The sequence below is a fragment of the Babylonia areolata genome, chromosome 27, assembly GCF_041734735.1.
Source record: "Babylonia areolata isolate BAREFJ2019XMU chromosome 27, ASM4173473v1, whole genome shotgun sequence".
Lineage (NCBI taxonomy): Eukaryota > Metazoa > Mollusca > Gastropoda > Neogastropoda > Buccinidae > Babylonia > Babylonia areolata.
The window spans coordinates 32,019,725-32,038,802 of record NC_134902.1 but is presented as its reverse complement, the minus strand read 5'-3'; the positions used below and the strand labels follow the sequence as shown (position 1 = coordinate 32,038,802).

The 19,078-nt window shown below is 41.4% G+C and overlaps 1 protein-coding gene across 1 annotated transcript in view; it reads right to left on the bottom strand.

The window, feature by feature from the left end:
• Positions 1-19,078, bottom strand: part of LOC143301299 (uncharacterized) — a 65,142-nt gene that overhangs the window by 26,473 nt on the left and 19,591 nt on the right. The window contains exons 9-20 of the mRNA XM_076615501.1: positions 17,333-17,515; positions 15,019-15,189; positions 13,749-14,003; positions 11,999-12,226; positions 11,499-11,687; positions 10,138-10,310; positions 7,963-8,151; positions 7,360-7,537; positions 6,080-6,235; positions 3,995-4,156; positions 3,211-3,418; positions 200-333 (exon numbers count right to left, since the gene is read on the bottom strand). Of these exons, the coding sequence (XP_076471616.1) occupies positions 200-333; positions 3,211-3,418; positions 3,995-4,156; positions 6,080-6,235; positions 7,360-7,537; positions 7,963-8,151; positions 10,138-10,310; positions 11,499-11,687; positions 11,999-12,226; positions 13,749-14,003; positions 15,019-15,189; positions 17,333-17,515 (2,226 nt within the window). The remainder of the gene's footprint in view (positions 1-199; positions 334-3,210; positions 3,419-3,994; positions 4,157-6,079; positions 6,236-7,359; positions 7,538-7,962; positions 8,152-10,137; positions 10,311-11,498; positions 11,688-11,998; positions 12,227-13,748; positions 14,004-15,018; positions 15,190-17,332; positions 17,516-19,078) is intronic.

The window sequence follows — 19,078 nt, the reverse complement described above, 5'->3', positions numbered from 1 at the left end:
ATCAAAGCATGCAGACTGATCCATACCATACTAAATCACATCTGCTGAAAAAGTGGGCTGGGGGTGGGGGTGGGGGTCTGGGGTGCGGGGCGCCAGATACCTGACCTGCAAACAAACACAGGTCAGCCATGAAAATGCTGCAGCTGAGAAAAAAACAAAAACAACCAATCTGTGAAGATGATGGCTGGCGTATGTCTACCTCTTCTCTGTTCACTGTGCACTGTCAGCCTGGTGGACTGTGGAGGCTGCTGTGTCAGAGCCAATGATGGGATGTTCTGTAGTGGTGGCGTCTCGCCCGGTGAGGTCACGGTGAACATGAAGTGATGGGACAGCCTGCATCAACAAGGGAGACAAACAGGTGAAACAGCCTACACCAACAAGGGAGACAAACAAGTGAAACAGCCTGCACCTACAAGGGAGACAAACAGGTGAAACAGTCTGCACCAACAAGGGAGACTAACAAGTGAAACAGCCTGCATCAACAAGGGACACAAACAGGTGAAACAGCCTACACCAACAAGGGAGACAAACAGGTGAAACAGTCTGCATCAACAAGGGAGACAAACAGGTGAAACAGCCTACACCAACAAGGGAGACAAACAGGTGAAACAGTCTGCATCAACAAGGGACACAAACAAGTAAAACAGCCTGCACCAACAATGGAGACTAACAAGTGAAACAGCCTGCACCAACAATGGAGACAAACAGGTGAAACAGCCTGCACCAACAAGGGAGACAAACAGGTGAAACAGCCTGCACCAACAAGGGAGACAAACAGGTGAAACAGTCTGCACCAACAAGGGAGACAAACAGGTGAAACAGCCTGCACCAACAAGGGAGAGAAACAGGTGAAACAGCCTGCACCAACAAGGGAGACAAACAGGTGAAACAGCCTGCACCAACAAGGGAGACAAACAGGTGAAACAGCCTGCACCAACAAGGGAGACAAACAGGTGAAACAGCCTGCACCAACAATGGAGACTAATAAGTGAAACAGCCTGCATCAACAAGGGAGACTAACAAGTGAAATAGCCTGCACCAACAAGGGAGACAAACAAGTGAAACAGCCTGCACCAACAAGGGACACAAACAGGTGAAACAGTCTGCACCAACAAGGGAGACAAACAAGTGAAACAGCCTGCACCAACAAGGGAGACAAACAGGTGAAACAGTCTGCACCAACAAGTGAAACAGCCTGCACCAACAAGTGAAACAGTCTGCACCAACAAGTGAAACAGTCTGCACCAACAAGTGAAACAGCCTGCACCAACAAGGGACACAAACAGGTGAAACAGCCTGCACCAACAAGAGAGACTAACAAGTGAAACAGCCTGCACCAACAAGGGAGACTAACAAGTGAAACAGCCTGCACCAACAAGGGAGACAAACAAGTGAAACAGCCTGCACCAACAATGGAGACTAACAAGTGAAACAGCCTGCACCAACAAGGGAGACTAACAAGTGAAACAGCCTGCACCAACAAGGGAGACTAACAGGTGAAACAGTCTGCACCAACAAGGGAGACAAACAGGTAAAACAGCCTGCACCAACAAGGGAGACAAACAGGTAAAACAGTGCACCAACAAGGGACACAAACAGGTGAAACAGCCTGCACCAACAAGGGAGACAAACAGGTAAAACAGCCTGCACCAACAAGGGAGACAAACAGGTGAAACAGCCTGCACCAACAAGGGAGAGAAACAGATGAAACAGCCTGCACCAACAAGGCAGACAAACAGGTGAAACAGCCTGCACCAACAAGGGAGACAAACAGGTGAAACAGCCTGCACCAACAAGGGAGACAAACAGGTGAAACAGCCTGCACCAACAAGGGAGACAAACAAGTGAAACAGTCTGCACCAACAAGGGAGACAAACAGGTGAAACAGCCTGCACCAACAAGGGAGACAAACAGGTGAAACAGCCAGCACCAACAAGGGACACAAACAGGTGAAACAGCCAGCACCAACAAGGCAGACAAGCAAAACCCTAGCTTATTCTCACACTCACTCTGCCAGCACCAACAAGGGAGACAAACCATGGCTCATTCTCACACACAGAATGAAAAACAAAACAAAAAACAAAAACAAACAAACCAACAACAACAAAAGAAACCAACAACAAAAAAAACCGAAAAAAATCCAGCCACAATTAAAACTTGGGAAACTGCCAGTATAAGCAGATCGATATCACTGATGGAATTTTGTGACTGAATGCTGTATAAATAATTCTATCAAGTCAAAAAATAGCCCTTAGTGGTAAGCATTTGGTTCGCAGTCATCAAACCAAAATGTGTTATTCATTGATGACTGATAACAAGCACAAATTCTATCTTCTCTTTTCTCTGTAATTTACTTCATAAGAGTCAATGAATATTTGAACACTGTAGTAGAATAAGCAACTGAATATTGTAGTTCATAAGCATTTGAACTTAACACATAATAACAATTTCGGCACTGTAGTTAAACTAAACTTGATATCAATAAACATCTGAACACTGTAGTAGTTAATTAACATTTGAACTTTACATTAATAGGTGTTTGAACTTGGTAGTTCATAAACATTTAAAAAGCACACACACTGATGATCAGTATGACTGGACTTGTGCAAAGTACAAAAAATGCCAACATATATATATATATATACTACAAATGTATTTCTTTCCAGTGGATTTTTCAACAGAATTTTAGCCAGGGACAAAACCTTTTGTTGCCATGACTTGTTTTACTTGCAGAAAGGGCATGCTGCATACAGGACCTCAGTGTATCATCCAATCAGAAAGACTAGCACCCAGGCCATCGTCCAAGGTCTGGTGGAGGAAGAGGGGTTGGGGGCAGGGGAAAGTAAAAATCATGGTCCATACAGGGGACTCAAACCTAGAAGCACTCATTTCAAAGTTGGGCTCATTACAACTCAGCTTCTGCTCCAGTGTGTGTGTGTATGCATGTGTGTGCGTGTGCGCGCGCATGCGTTTGTGCCTGTGTGTGTGTGTGTGTTGTGCTTGTGTGTGTATGTGTGTGTGCACGCACCGCGCATGCATACATACCACAATCTGTTTGAATGTATTACGTAAGTATGCGTGAATACATTATGTCATTACACCTGCATGCAATGGGGTCTATCTATGTGTGCACACGCATGTGTGTGTGTGTGTGTGTGTGTATGCACGTGTGTGTGTGTGCACACGCGTGTTTCAGCCGTTGGCACTGACCTTTGCTTGGACTCCCTGACCTCATCCACCTTGGAGAGTCCGGAGAGCGTGTGGGACGCCAGGACAGATCCGTCCACAGAGGATTCAATGGACACGGTGACACTGCTGTTTTCGCTAGGGAACCCCACCCTTAGTGACACTGTCAACGACGACCAGGTGCCGTTGATGCTGCCGCTCACATTGCTGTTGGTCAGCATCAGGTCTGCCTCTGGCAAAAGGATCACACAGATTTGTATGTCTTCGTTTCTGGTCTGTCTATGGTGTTTTGCTTCTATTTGCAGGGGAGTAGGAGGGTCATGGGGGGAGGGGGTGTGTGTGGGGGGGTGGGGGGGTGAGGGGGGGGGTTATTACTATGTTTTTTTTTTTTGTCCAATGATAAAAAATAATGGCACTGTTTACTAAAATGATACATAATGATGATACCGATGATAATGATGATGTATTTAGTCATGACATCATCTAAGCTGTTACCTTATTGTTCACATAGTATGCATGCGTTCATGCCATTACATGCTGGGACCAGACTCTAATGCAACACTGTTGTCTGTTATACTTGGTGATTTTTTCCTTATTTTTTTTTTCTCCTTCCTATTGTTATTGTTTGCTTTTTATTGTTTATTAAATGTGTTTCTATTTTTAACACTAAGTAACAACTCAACAATAATAATATCAACGATAAAAAGATATGTACATGGTTTAAGAATAATCCTAAAATTACATTTGGGTGCAACGACAGGTTATGTAAGAGCAGCATGTACCACAGGTGATACACATGCTCACGTACCAACACACTCCTGCAGACTGGTGGCCGCCACATTGTGTGTCCACCTGTTGACCGGACAGGGCTGACAGGTGACGGCTCCCTCACCTGACTGGTACTGCCCCACCTGGCACACCTGACACGGCATAAAGCTGTTGGGGGAACTGTGACCTGTGGAACACTTCACTGCACACACACACACACACACAGACACACATGCAAATGTGTGCACATACACAAACACATCCACACACACATACAATTCCATGGACTGAAACATGCATGTTTAAAAAAAAAAAAAAAATTCTATACTGCTTCATAACATGTAATCATATTGCTGAAATCCATTTAAAAAAAAAGAAGAAAAAATCCATTATTAATGGATGGTGAAATCATGGAACTATCAAATAAGATGAGAATCAGAAAAAAAAAGTGAGAAGAGGGCAAGTGACTGAAAATGATACACAAAGAGAGAGAAAGGCCAACATGAACATTAACAGTCTTAACTAAAGAAATTACTATTATCTTTAGTTTACATTTAAATATCAGATCTAAAATAAAGTTTCAGTTTCAGTAGCTCAAGGAGGCGTCACTGCGTTCGGACAAATCCATATACGCTACACCAAATCTGCCAAGCAAAAACCTGACCAGCAGCGTAACCTAACGTGTTTAGTCAGGCCTTGAGAAAAAAAAAAAGAAAAAAAAAAGTGAATAAATAATAGATAAATACATTAAAATTTTTTATTTATTCTAAAGTAAAATGAATTGTGAATCAATCTGTAAATACTCCTCATGATACTTGCAAACAGAGCGAAATTTTGTAAGCAGAAATCTAAAATGTTTGATCTGAAAGAAACTGATCAATGGAAGAACATTTCCTTCTGTTATTGTCCATCATCCTGTATGAACCAAAACGTATGGCCAACGCAGTTTTTCATTCCAAGCCCTCTTTCTTTGGAATCAACTTCCTCAGCCTCTCTGTCACTCATCTTTGCTGCAATCTTTCAAATCCAGTCTGAAGACCCACCTTTTCCCCTCCTGATTAATTCTCAACAGCTCATCCCTTTCCAGTATGAACTAAAATGACTATTAGTGAATGAGCGAGTTTCGATAGTTTCAGAATTTGTTGGTGGTATTTTTGATTGTGTACTATTTACTTACAATTGTGTGCTATGACTTGTGTGTGTGCGTGCACGTGTGTTTGTGTGTATTGTTGGGGTGTGTGTGTGTGTGTATGAGTAGGGTTGGGGGAGGGGGGGGGGATGAATAATTTTTAATGATGTTTGGTATCTTGTGTTCCTTTTTGATATTTACATGTGTTCTATTTGTAAATGCCCAGCACTTATTTTCAAGTTTAGGGGTAAATGCTCATAGTAATAATAATAATAATAATAATGATAAAGTGAAAAATGAAATAAAAACTAAGCAGGCTGTGCATGTGTGTAGAACTAGCCAAGGTCACTATGTTCCACTGAAATCTCTGAACTATCTAGTCCAGGCTACACTCATACAAACACATATAGGCTCAAACACAGACGCACACACGCACACACACAGAGGCAAGCGGGCACACTCCCAAACAGATACAGTGGCATGCACACGCTCAACAGAAACACAAGGGGGAGATAGTGGCACACTAAACAATCCTCATGAGAGCAACAAGAACCCAATCATCTGTAAGCACCGACTGGAAATGGATGAAGGGCAAAACTATCATCCCTAATAAAGATATTGTACTACTCTTTTTGTCACAACAGATTTCTCTGTGTGAAATTCGGACAAGCGCGTCGTTACACTGAGAGCGCCACCCATTTTAAAAAAAAATTTTTTCCTGCTGGAGATTTTTTGTGGTTTCCTATCAAAGTGGATTTTTCTACAGAATTTTGCCAGGGACAACCCTTTTGTTGCCGTGGGTTCTTTTACGTGCGCTAAGTGCATGTTGCACATGGGACCTCGGTTTATTGTCTCATCTGAACGACTAGCATGCAGACAAAGAATTGTACAGGAGTGAGAGAGAAAAATATCAGAGACTAAAAAAAAAAAAAAATCTGTTATTTGACCATAAAGAAACGAATCAAGCCTGGGCTGATGAGAACTGAGCTGATTTACCGAGGCAGTCGGAGCTGCTTTTGGAACCTGTGGTGAGGGTGGACATTCCCACTGGGCACGGTGTGCACTGTGTGGCGTTGTCCATGTGTGAGTAAGTCCCCACCGGACAGTCTGTGCACACCCCTTGTGACAGGTAAAGGCCCGAACCGCATCCAACTGCACCAGAGGAGAAAATCATGCTTTGTTTAAAAAAAAAAGAAAAGAAAAAAAAAAGAAAGCAGTATGTATACCTTTTTACACACAGACTGACAAGCAAAGGCATACACACACACACATACACACAAGTACATGAAAAATACAAAACGTGTTAAGCCAAATAGTTTCTTTTTCAAACGCGCGCACACACACACACACACACATGGTAACACACAGATCTGGACAGACACAATAATTGTACAAAGAATTACCATTATCATGAGGAGCGTGTCAGCGCAATAAAGTCGTTTTTACCTGTTCACCTAATTGTGTTTATCTGTTAATCTAACTGTAAGTGTTAATGATTTTTTTCATGTACATCTATGAGTACCCCATGATTTTGATTCAAAGAAAAGATTTTCTTAAACTCAAGAATAAAGCGCACAAGTACAAGAGTCACTGTCATAACACAGATGAGCAAATCAAGAAAACCGTAAATCAGATTATGCATGGTCATGTCACACAAACAACACAACAATGAGTGTAAATACAGACAACAAACACAAGAAAGAATTTCACATGTTCTGAGGAGCTCAAAACTCACGGCGACTATCCTTACTCATCCCATTCAATGTCACCTGATGATAAACTCGGGCATGATTGTTCAACAAAGCAGCTTGTGTCAGTTTTCAATCTGAGAGTCTGGGTTCAAATGTTCCCCAGACGTTGGGACTAATGGGATGATATTTTCCCCATGTCCAAGATACACAAACCTGCCATTCTTTTTTTAAAACCATCTTTGTATTGTATTGTGCTGTACTGTACTGTACTGTATTGTATTATTCTTTGACACAACACATTTCTCTGTGTGAGATTTGGACTGCTCTTCCAAGGGAGAGTGCACTGCTACAGTTCAACATCACCCATTTTACTGCTTGCAGGTGTACTGATTTTCCTATCAAAGTGAATTTTTCAAGATAATTTTGCCAGACACAACACTTTTGTTGCCATGAGTTCTTTTTTGCGTGCTAAGCGCATGTGACACAAGGGTCATCAGTTCATCGTCTCATATGAATGACTTTGTATGCGTACACATGCAGAAGATCAAATATACAAAATGTCTCCTTCTCTCAGACAATACTGACCGCAAGCGAAGTGGTCGTCATGTTTTCTGAACACATATCCCTCGTTGCAATTTGCTGACACAGTAGTAGTGCCAACTCCATAAGATGGGTCCAGATACATTTCATCAATGTCAAAGGTTCCATTCTGGGCCGCAGCCTTCATGTTGTTTTCAATATTTCCTGCAGTCTGTTGAGTTGCCTGTACCATAAAGAACAGATGTCCAAGTCTTCAACACATCAATACAACACACTATGTGGATGTGCCTGATAGAAATGAAAGGTCCTTGCATTTACTGAACCTTAAATCTTTAATGAATGAATACAACACACGGTCCAACTAGACCTCAAGAAAATTAAAGGTCCCTACACATAGCAAATCTCAAATTCTTCAGCATATGAATCCAACAACTTGCAGTCTCGACTAGATCTAACGGAAATCACAGAACCTTCAACTTTCAGATCATAAATTGTCTTTTTTTTGTAAGAATTATTTGTCGATGAAAAACAACAACATTAAAATAAATCAAAATCTAAAACCACCAACACTGATGAACAGACTATAAAAACAGACAATGGTAAATAAACTCTTCAAACAGGCAACTAAAAATTCCCATCATAACTGACCTGGTAAATCTCCTCATCACTGATGGAACCATTTGCACTTAAGTTCAGTCGCACTTCAAACTGAAAGGATAAGTAGTATGGGCTGCTAACACCAGCTGCCCGTTGGGAAATGTGATGCTGATCTTCAATGTCAAGACTGTCTTTGTGACCATCCACATCTCTCTTCCTTCGGAATGCTCCGCAGTGCACCTGATTAAGCAGTAGACAGAAATAAAAAAAAGCAATCACTGCCTTGTTATTTCCTCAGTGAAAAGGAAGCTTAACAGCCAGCCATCAGTACTACTCCATTATTTATGCAATGTAGGCACTCTTGTGTGCAGAAATAATGGAACTGACTGACTTTGTGTTGTCTTAACTTCACCTAAAACTCTTTGCACATACCATAAAAATCAGGCTACCGACAGCATTGTTATATAAGTCGCATCCCCTGAATAAAAAAAACTAAAAGAAATGGGGATCCATTCACACATAAGCCGCAGTGCAGTGGTTTGTAAGCGGCAAATATAACACCAAAAATAGCAAGTACAAAAACGTCTCAAAATTTGCCACAGAAAGAGAAAACATTGACAGACACAGAAACTTGTCCTATGCGTGCACAGCACAAATATCACTCCAAATTCATGGGCAGCAGCTCAGTTTCCCCTTTCAAAGGCCAGTTCTATCACCTTCAGTTACAAAAGCTGCATTGTAAGCATTGTGGCCGGTTTCCAGCATGATGGAAGTATGTCTGAGCAAGGGTGATCAACTGAATGTTTCGTGTGCATGAAGGCCATGTGTAAATTTGGAGGGAAAAATACCTGAACAGTTAACACCAGCACACTTTTCCAGTGAGTTCTGAATTCATGAAGAGTCAAAACCAGTCTTGAAACTTAAAGTGAATTTTAACTGGAGACTGACGGCAACACTTGATTTGACCTGAACGTGTCACTGGAAAAACCCACAACAATGGAAAAACCCAAAAACAAGCCGCGTCGTTAATTCAGCTGCAGGGTCACAGTTGAGAAAAATAGTTGCGGCTGGTAGAGGTTTATGGCAATCATGTATATTTGACCATTTTAACTCAGTAATATTAAAACATGAGTGTAAAACAGTGTCATAAAATCCAGCTGACTGAAAAAAAAAGAAAAGAAAGAAAACTGCTTTCAAATCGTTCGGATTGGGAGCTTTGAACAATAGGAAAGAGACAATCTGAGATGAAACAAACAAAACAATAAACAACAAAAAAAAAAAAAAAAAAAAAAAAAAAAAAAGAAGAGAAAAGAATGCAGGAAGTATTTCATCTGAATACTGTATTTCATTGCATTGTTTTACTTTTTTGCCACAACTTTCCCTGTGTGAAATTCAGGCTGCTCTGCCTGGGTGATAGCACCTCACTACAGTGCAGTGCCAACCATTTTTCTTTTCTTCTGCCTGCAAGTGTATTTATCTTATGGTCAAAATGGATTTTGCTATGGAATTTTGCCAGGGACAACCCTTTTGTTGCCGTGGGTTCTTTAACATGCACTCAGTGCATGCTGCAAATGGACAAATGACAAGAACCCACAGTGGCCACCACTCAAGATCTAGTGAAGGGGTTGAAAATTCCGGCAAGTGTGGGATTTGATCCCTTATCCTCTGATTCTCTTCTTTCCTAGGCGGACACGTTTCCACTAAGCCACCACTCCCAACGACATCCTTATTGCAGAGGATATTTCTGGTGAAACTGTGATAAGGGAAATGAACGGAAGGGGGCAGGAATAATTGAAAAAAACAATCCTTGCAGCTGTGCTCCTAATGATGTTATAGAAAAAGTGCATTAGTCTTCACTGAACATGCTCTGAAAATTTCTTCTTCTTTTTTTTTTTTTTTTTTTTTGCTGTAGGGAGAAAAGCTGGCAGGAACAGGTGGGGGTTGTTTGGAATCTGACATGAGTAACCTTTCAAAGCACATTGGTATACAAATGGTCAGGAATTAGTTCCAGTTGACTACTCACTGAATTAACTCACAACCAGGCAACTGACCAACTCATATAAGTTTGACAATTAATGACTTCACAGTGTTAACAGAATGATTCAGAGAGAGAGAGAGAGAGAGAGAGAGAGAGTGACAAGGAGACTGGTAGGTAAAGACAGAGATGGCCATAGACAGCAGAGGGGAGGTTGGTGTAGAGTATGTGGGGGAAGCTTGTTATCTCACCACCACATTTTCCACAGTACATGTGGGCACGTTCACACATGCGTCTCTTAAAATGTTACTACTGGTCATGCGGGTGATGAAATTCTGCTTCAGTGCATCAGTCGAGTTGGGGCAGCTGTCTGTGTAATAAAACAGATCTCCATGTACGGTGGTTTCATGTGGTCTCCGGGTCTCTGGAAGAGAGAGAAGAGTCTTTGTCAGTCAGCTGAAGTTTTATAAGCTGGTTGTCAATTAGTATTACAGCAAAACACATATGAGAGAAGAAAAGTATCATCCCAAGCTTTCACGTCTCTCCTGACACCATCTCATAAAAGAAAGGAAAAGAAACAGACAGAAAAGCGAAATTAAGATAGAAAATAATAACAGATAGAAAAAAATCCATAACACTGCAGCGAAGAGGAATCTATCACCCTATAAATTACAGATGACAAATGACTTTTACCACTATATGAAATCAAAGATGCCCAAGTGCAATTTCAATGTGAACAATGGTTTAATGTGTCCCCCACCCATCCCCTGACACACATGAACTCTTGTGATCATATGCATTCACACACCCATACTTTCTCTTTTTCTCTCTCAGTCTGACACACAGGCACACACACAAACATACTCCCAAGTATACATCAAAGAGAGGGGGAAGGGAAAGGGAACGAAGAACTCATAATGTTTTTTATGTACACTGGCCTTGGGCCACAATACAGGAGGATTAAAATATCTTAAAAAAAAATCTCTTTTGTCACGACCGATTTCTCTGTGTGAACTCAACCTCAACTGGTGTCTAACAAAATGGACATATTTCATCTTGAAAGCATTCACTGTGTTGAAACTCACTTTTACTAAGTGGCATGACATGACATCTGGTTAGTGAAAATATTTGTATTTGTATTTCTTTTTATCACAACAGATTTCTCTGTGTGAAATTTGGGCTGCTCTCCCCAGGGAGAGCGCGTTGCTATACTACAGCGCCACCCATTTAAAAAAAAAAATTTCCTGCGTGCAGTTTTATTTGTTTTTCTTATGAGGTGGATTTTTCTACAGAATTTTGCCAGGAAAAAAACAACACTTTTGTTGCTGTGGGTTCTTTTACGTGCACTAAATGCATGCTGCACACGGGACCCCGGTTTATCGTCTCATCCGAATGACTAGTGTCCAGACCACCACTCAAGGTCTAGTGGAGGGGGAGAAAATATTGGCGGCTGAGCCGTGATTCGAACCAGCGCGCTTCGATTCTCTCGCTTCCTAGGCGGACGCGTTACCTCTAGGCCAACACTCCAAATAGCAACTTGATTTCACTGAGTATGTTGTTGGTGAGATGGGTGATGAGTGGGTGTATGGGAAACAGACTGTCCTTCCGTTACCTGTGCAGCCTGGTACAACATCAGGAATCCAGTATCCATTGCTGTTTGTGCAGTAGAAGTGACCGTCACCAATGTTGCCTGGCAGATCATAAGGTTTTTGGCAGCTCATTAAACAGTCCCAGCCAAAGTTGCCCATGTTGCATGTCAGTGCGCCACGGTATGGAGGCTCCAGATCAGGGCAGGAGTTCTCTGAAACGTTTCCAAAAAAATAAAAAGGTTATAAAGTGTGTGTGTTTGTGTGTACATGTGGTCCTCTCTGTGTGTGTGTGTGACACATGGTATGTGTGCCAGGTGTATGCATGCATAAGCGTGTGCTCTTCGACTGTGTGGTTGTATGATTTATTTAGTTTTAACAAACGTTTTGTTCAGAACTGTTACTAAAAGACGCCCCCCCCCCCCCCCCCCCACTCAACCTCAGTTCCTTTGTGTCTTCACGTCCTATCACCACTGCCTCCCTATACCACACATTTGCACAACATGTCAAAGGATTTCCATCACACCTGCACACTCTGGTTGGACAGTGCTTGGCCCAGACCATTCCCAGAACATGGTGGGTGGATAGGTCTGATCGTTCCTGGCACAGGTGATAGTGTCGTCACCAACAAGTGGGTACCCACTTGAGCAGTTCAAGGCGCAGGATGCCCCATACACAAAGCCGTCAGGGCAATTGTAGGTCATCCTCTTTTGTGCCTTTCCCTGCTCAAAATCAGGCTGGTCGCAGAGAAGAGCTGTAGACATACAATCCGTTTCACTAAGAGGACTCGGTCCGCATAAAAGAGCTATACCTTGTCACATATATGTAGTTGTTGCTGAAAAGCTCAACGCAGCACAAAAACAGCACAGCACACCAAGCACACTACATCGCATCGTACTGCATTCTGTCTGGTGATACAAGGTCATAGCAAATACCAATGGCCACACTGGCTGAGTGGTTAATGTGTCAGGCTTTCACCCAGAAGATCCTTGGTTTGATTCAAATCCTTGCTGTGTCTGCTATGTAGGGGGTTTTCTGAACTGAGTACCTATATAAACATGCTAGAGCCAGAATCTCCTAGGAAAATAAGTGGATTAAAGTATGCCTGTTCAAATTCCCATAGTCCCTTTCAGTGCTTGGGGGCTTGTATTCCACCCCTGCTGGGAACAAGAGTACTTTTACATGACAGGGCAAAAACAAAGAAAGAAAGAAAAAACCAAAGCAAAGCTAAAATCCCAAGTGTGAAAACAAATACCCATGGAAGATGCACACTATGAGCGCACATGTCATACCTGCAACTGATTATACCTTTTCACAGAAATATTGTTGTAATAGAACTTAACACAGGTATTTCTAATCATGCTTTTAATGTCTGTAACATGACGAGCGCAATAGCCGAGTGGCTAAAGCGTTGAACTTTCAATCTGAGGGTCCCGGGTTTGAATCTCGGTAACGGCGCCTGGTGGGTAAAGGGTGGAGATATTTTCCCACCTCCCAGGTCAACGTATGTGCAGACCTGCTTGTGCCTGAACCCCCTTCATGTGTATACGCAAGCAGAAGATCAAATGCGCATGTTAAAGATCCTGTAATCCATGTCAGCATTCAGTGGGTTATGGTAGCAAGAACATACCCAGCATACACCCCCCAAAAGAAACGGAGTATGGCTGCCGATATGACAGGGTAAAAATGATCATACATGTAAAAGCCCACCCGTGTACATATGAGTGAATGTGGGAGTTGCAGCCCACGAACGAAGAAGTTTGGAACAAAAAAGGGACGATTTTCTTGGCAAATGGAAACATCACCAAATCTTCGTAATGTTTTCTTCATTATGTATACTCACATTTGTATTTTTAGAATAAAATGAATGGTCTTCCATGGCCACAGTAAAGTTTTTTACAGGTCTGCAACAGGCATACAAATCCTCATCCTGTTCTTTTACATATTTTGTCAATTCAGATTTCAAAACATGAATAACTGAAAATGGCAATATACTGATGATCTAACATGCAGATTCTTAAGTACAGTGACCACCATTTAGTACTTCACCATCACCTTGTTCAGAGGAATATTAAATATAATGTTCAATACTAATAATCAGTTGTCCACTGCTTCGTTTAAGGCACATTAAAGCATCATGATTACTGACTGTACAAAGCTACCCATTGTTCATTACTGCCTGTACTAAGCTACCAATTGTTCATTACTGCCTGTATTAAGCTAGCTACCCATTGTTCAAGCAGAAAACAACAACAACGAAAATCAGGTTTTCTCACTTGACACAGTGACTGAAAATGAGCATGTCTTTGTATTTCCGGCGGTGTCTGTGGCATTATACTTCACAGATGTGACTCCAATGGGGAAAACGGACCCAGGTGGAGGGCTGCAACTTAGCTGGACTGGATTTGAAGGACCAGAGTTGTCTGTGACTTGTGGATCACTCCATGTGACCTGGGTGTCTTGACCCACTGAAGCAGCGTATATGTAGACGTCCTCTGGACAGCCGTTTGGGAACTCAGGTGGCTTCACATCTGCACAAACATACGGTTTAGAAACCTGTGCAGGTGCATTTTCTTCACAGCATCTGTCAAGTCTTACGGGGCCATGGATCTACTTGTGTGTGCGAGTGTGAATGTATACATGTAAATGTATGCATGTGCACATATGTTTGTATGTATGTAGGGTAGTGGGAGGGGGGAGGGGGTTGAGTGCATGTGTATGCGCATATCTGTGAGACTAAATAAAGTATACTATCATCTGTTCTAGAGCAAGAAGGCAAATGTGTATCAAACGTTCTTTTGCTGGAATTAGCTCTCATTAGATTTCAGATATACTATACTATTACATGAATATCCCAGTCTGATATGATCCTCATAGGATCATTTTCAATTACTATGATAGTTGTTTTTGTGCAAAAAGCAATGAGCATAATCAATGACCGGGTCTGAAAAGAATATCAAATTCCAATTATCAAAGTCTGGCGAAAAACTTATCAGGATATATATCCTTCACTCTGTGCAGCTTCTTCATGGAGGTAATAGCCAGGTATTACTGACATGCATCATCCTGCCCAGTTTAGTTTCTTTACCACAAGTGGGAGTTGTGAAAATGCCATTGATCAAGTTTCTGCACATACACAAACAGAGAAAACCCAAACAGGATTAATATACAGAACGGTCTTGTCTGCTCACGTGTGCTGTCAATAGGCTGCATTCATTTTCTTTTTCTGAGATCTCATAAGCACAGCTGTGTAATATGTTTGTCCAGATATGTACATAAAAATGTGTGTGTGTGTTCAACTTGTATTGTTCAGGTAACTGTCAGTGTTAGTTTTAGTATACATGTGTGCGTGAATTAGAGACAGAGACAGTTTCAGTTTCAGTAGCTCAAGGAGGCGTCAATGCGTTTGGACAAAACCATATACGCTACACCACATCTGCCAAGCAGATGCCTGACCAGCAGTGTAACCCAATGTGCTTAGACAGAGACGGAGAGAGAGACAGAGAGCGAGACAGAGAGAGAGAGAGAGAGAGAGAGAGAGATCACCGTTGCACTGTCCAAGTCCTGTCCAAGATCCGGTTGCAGAACACTGCACGTAAGGCAACCCATCGTATGTGAAGCCGCTGTCACAAAATGGGATGCACAGCCTTGAATACGTTCGTCCATTGGGACAGATAAATGACCCATGGTCCAGTGACAGTTGTGGACACTGCACAACTGCAACAGAACATCTTTAAGTCAAGCTCAGACTGTCTAAGGTTTTGTCATGTTCTACATTCCCATAACACAAATCATGAACAGACCATATTCAATTGTCACACTGTGCACCATCACTGAACAATCAACACCTGTGGACTTAAAAAACAACAACTTTGTGTTTGAGAAGACTTTGACAGTGTGCAGAGAAAATGTGTTTGGAAGCAGATGCACCACTACAGATACCGGTAAAGTCTACTGCCATCATCCAGCACCTGTGTGACATCTCCACATGTCAGGTAATTCATAACAGCAAGCTGACAGATGCATTTGATATACGGGAGGCACATGGCAATGCTGCCTCTTGTTAACACTGATTTCCCTTCTGGTTGTCAACTGGATTTTTTATTTTGGATGAGACGATAAACCAAGGCCTCATGTGCAGGGATCAGGTTCAACATCGGTCATTGATGCATTTAATTTTGAAATGACCTATTGTTTTTCAAGTTGCCAGGTCACATGACTTATTGTTTTTATGACCTGTTGGTCAACCAAAGTAACCATCTCTCTCTCTCTCTCTCTCTAACGATCACGATCGCTTTATAAACCAAGGGTTGTCCTTGCGTCATCTTCCCGCAAGGCATAATCGCCTGACAGCAGTAAATGAGCCAGTCGTATATGTTTTCTAGTCAACGCAGAAGACCAGAACATTGCATTTTCTTGTCAGAAATCAATGACATTCTTAACTTCTTTTTTTTCTAGTCAATGAATGACCAGAATGGCCAATGTATTACATTTTCCTTTCATTTGTGCATTATTAAAGTTTGAAAAAGCCTGGGACGGGTGATATTTGACCTATTGATTTTCAAAATGACCTATTGATTTTATGTTCTTCCGGTCATATGACCTATTGTCTATTGAACCCAACCTGATCTCTGCATGTGCAGCACACACTTGGTGCACTGAAAAGGAACCCATGTCAACAAAAGTGTTGGCCTCTGGCAAAAGAGTAGAAGAAATCCACTTTGATAGGTACACAAATATATATGAATGCACTCAAACCCTGTCCAGCATGTTTGGCTTTGCTGCTGAAGAAAAAAACGAGAAAAAAAAAAAAACGAACAAAAAAAGAAGAAACTTGTCTACCCTGGTAACATTCTTAGCAAGGATGCAAGTGCAGACAATGACATAAAAAATCCTATCAACAAAACAATACCTGTAACCTATTAAAACTCCACAGCTTTCTATAACCACAAGAATATGAGAAGATTCAACATAAATGTGAAGTGAGAAGTGTGCTTTTCTGCATGGGTCAGACTCAGAGACTTGGAGACTAACACTATCAAATTCCCTATTTTCATCAACAGATGTCAGAAATACTTTATCATTTGGTGGCCAGAAACAAAACCAAATAAAAACCTGTGGGAAATAGCCAACCATATTCCCTTCTACAAGGAGGAAGAAGAAGAAGATGAAGAAGAAGAAGAAGAAGAAGAAGAAGAAGAAGAAGAAGAAAATCAACAACAACAACAAAAAGAATTTAGACAGGCCACTCCCAGAGCAAATGTCCAAACAACATCACCAGACAAGCACTGGAGTGAAACCCTCAAAGGAAGAGGAAAGTGGACAGACCAAGGTGACGGGGCTGATGCAAAGAGGGTGAGATGAAAGCAGTGTGACAGACATGGGTCTAACTCAAGAAGACAGCCCAGAACTGAATCTGTTGGAGGAGTGCTGTTCTGGCCCTATGTTCCTCAAGGAACCTACAGGACAGGAATAAGTCAAGCAACTTAATTATAAGAATACTGCAATAAGTTATAAAGTCAAGCACATTCAGGGGAGAACACAGATTTGACACAGAAGCAAAATGTGCACAACAAAAACCATAGATGTGTCAGACAACAATTGTCCAACCCACAAACTGAGCAAAGCAACAGAAGTGACCCATGCCATCCAAACACATAAGAAATACAATGACAAAAAACTTTTAAAAGTCATATACAATCAACAATGGTTTATATTTCCTTTGGGCAAATAATCCAGTTTTATGACAGTATTTTTTCTGTTTTGTTTCGGTTAAAAAAAAGGCATGCAGCTTACATATCCATTCACTTCCAATCTTTAAAAAAAAAAGAAAAAAAAAAAGAAGGTATACAAAGCCTACCTTCACAAAATGTCTGCGCAGGGTTCCATCCTTCACCTTGAGCAGTTGGAACGCAGGCCACAATGGGACTACCATTGACAGTGTAGCCTTCATTGCATGTCACACTGCACTGTGAACCCACCATGAAGCTATGGGTGCAAGAGACAGTCCCATAGGGGATCTGGATGGCTTGACAGGACCACACTGAAAAAAGAAAAACAAAAGATAAAGCAAACAAACAAAAAACCCCAAACAAACCCAACCAAACAAAAAAAACACCCAAGGTCTAGCAAGTCACCAAATCTGTTTGCAAGCCCTGTATGAATAACTGACTTTTTGGTATGTATTTTACAGGTATAGCTCCAAAATCTGAGATTTTGATTTGTTTTTTAAATGACAGTCGCACAACTGAAGCGTTTTCCCTTTAATTCTTTCATTTGAGCTGACTGATAAGTCTATGAGTTGGAGCGGACAGTTGGTGTGAATGGATGGAACAGACAGCAGAAGTTTTTTTCCTGGGAAAAAAAATCTAGAATCCTAAATTCAGTTACCTATTTATGAAGTGGTTTGAGTGACAAGTGTCAGTTCATATGTGCATGTCACAAATTGTTACATCGTTTTTAAGACTAAAATTCAAGAGAGGGTTGGGTTACATGCTACATGTCATATCTCACATGATTTGCATTGTAAAACACATGAACATTTTTGTTTAAACATGTAGGGTAATTCTAATTGCGAACAGCGTGTAATTGCGAACAATTTGTATACTGCCCCACTTCGAGGTGTTCTTAATGGCTGCATTTCACAATCTAACATCTGCTTCGACCTTTTCTAAAACTGTTATGAATATCCATTTCCAAGAACCACTCAAACATCAGCTATTTCTGGCTATTTCCATGCTCTTTCTTTTCTTCATGCACCACTGCCGACCAAAGTTACAAACATGCTATCAAAATCCTAAAATCAAGGGAAGCAAGTTGTGGGACTTGAACTTTGACACAGTCTAAAATAGTTGATTTGATCGGATATGTTGAATGTGCATTACCAGTCCTGGGAGAATTCAAGAAAGCATATTGGTGACAGATCAGAACGTCAGTTTTGACAGGAAACTGCAAAATAGTGTCGTTTGCAATAAGACCATAGGATATTTCAACGTGAGTCTATTTGTGAACGATGCTTTTTTTTTTTTTTTTTTTTTTTTACATTATAGTTATTATTTATTTATTTCTTTGTGCAAGCTTATCTATCATTTATTCACCCTTTTTTTTTTTCCTCAAGGCCTGACTAAGCGGGGGGCGTTGGGTTACGCTGCTGGTCAGGCATCTGCTTGGCAGATGTGGTGTAGCGTATATGGATTTGTCCGAACGCAGTGACGCCTCCTTGAGCTACTGAAACTGAGCTGCACAGTTATTAAACTCTGCCAAAAGGGTGTGTTTGTGTGCAGTGTGAAGTGTGTGTTTAAATGTATGTTTATGTGCATGTGTGATCAAAACCAAAAATACAACAGTCTGGTGCGATGCTCCAATAACATGTTATGTCTAATGAGTTAAAGTCCCGCTTCTGTTTTAATTGTTAACGTGTACCCAAAGCCATCGTTCGCAATTAGACTTGCCAGTTCGCATTTACTCTCAAGCACCCCTGCTATTTCAAACGTTGACAAAACGTTGAAAAGGAGCAGACGAACTCTTCCTGGTGCAACCAGTCGGAGAAAGCCTTCAAAAACAGAACTACATTTGACTATCGTACAACATGTTATCTTTACAGTAC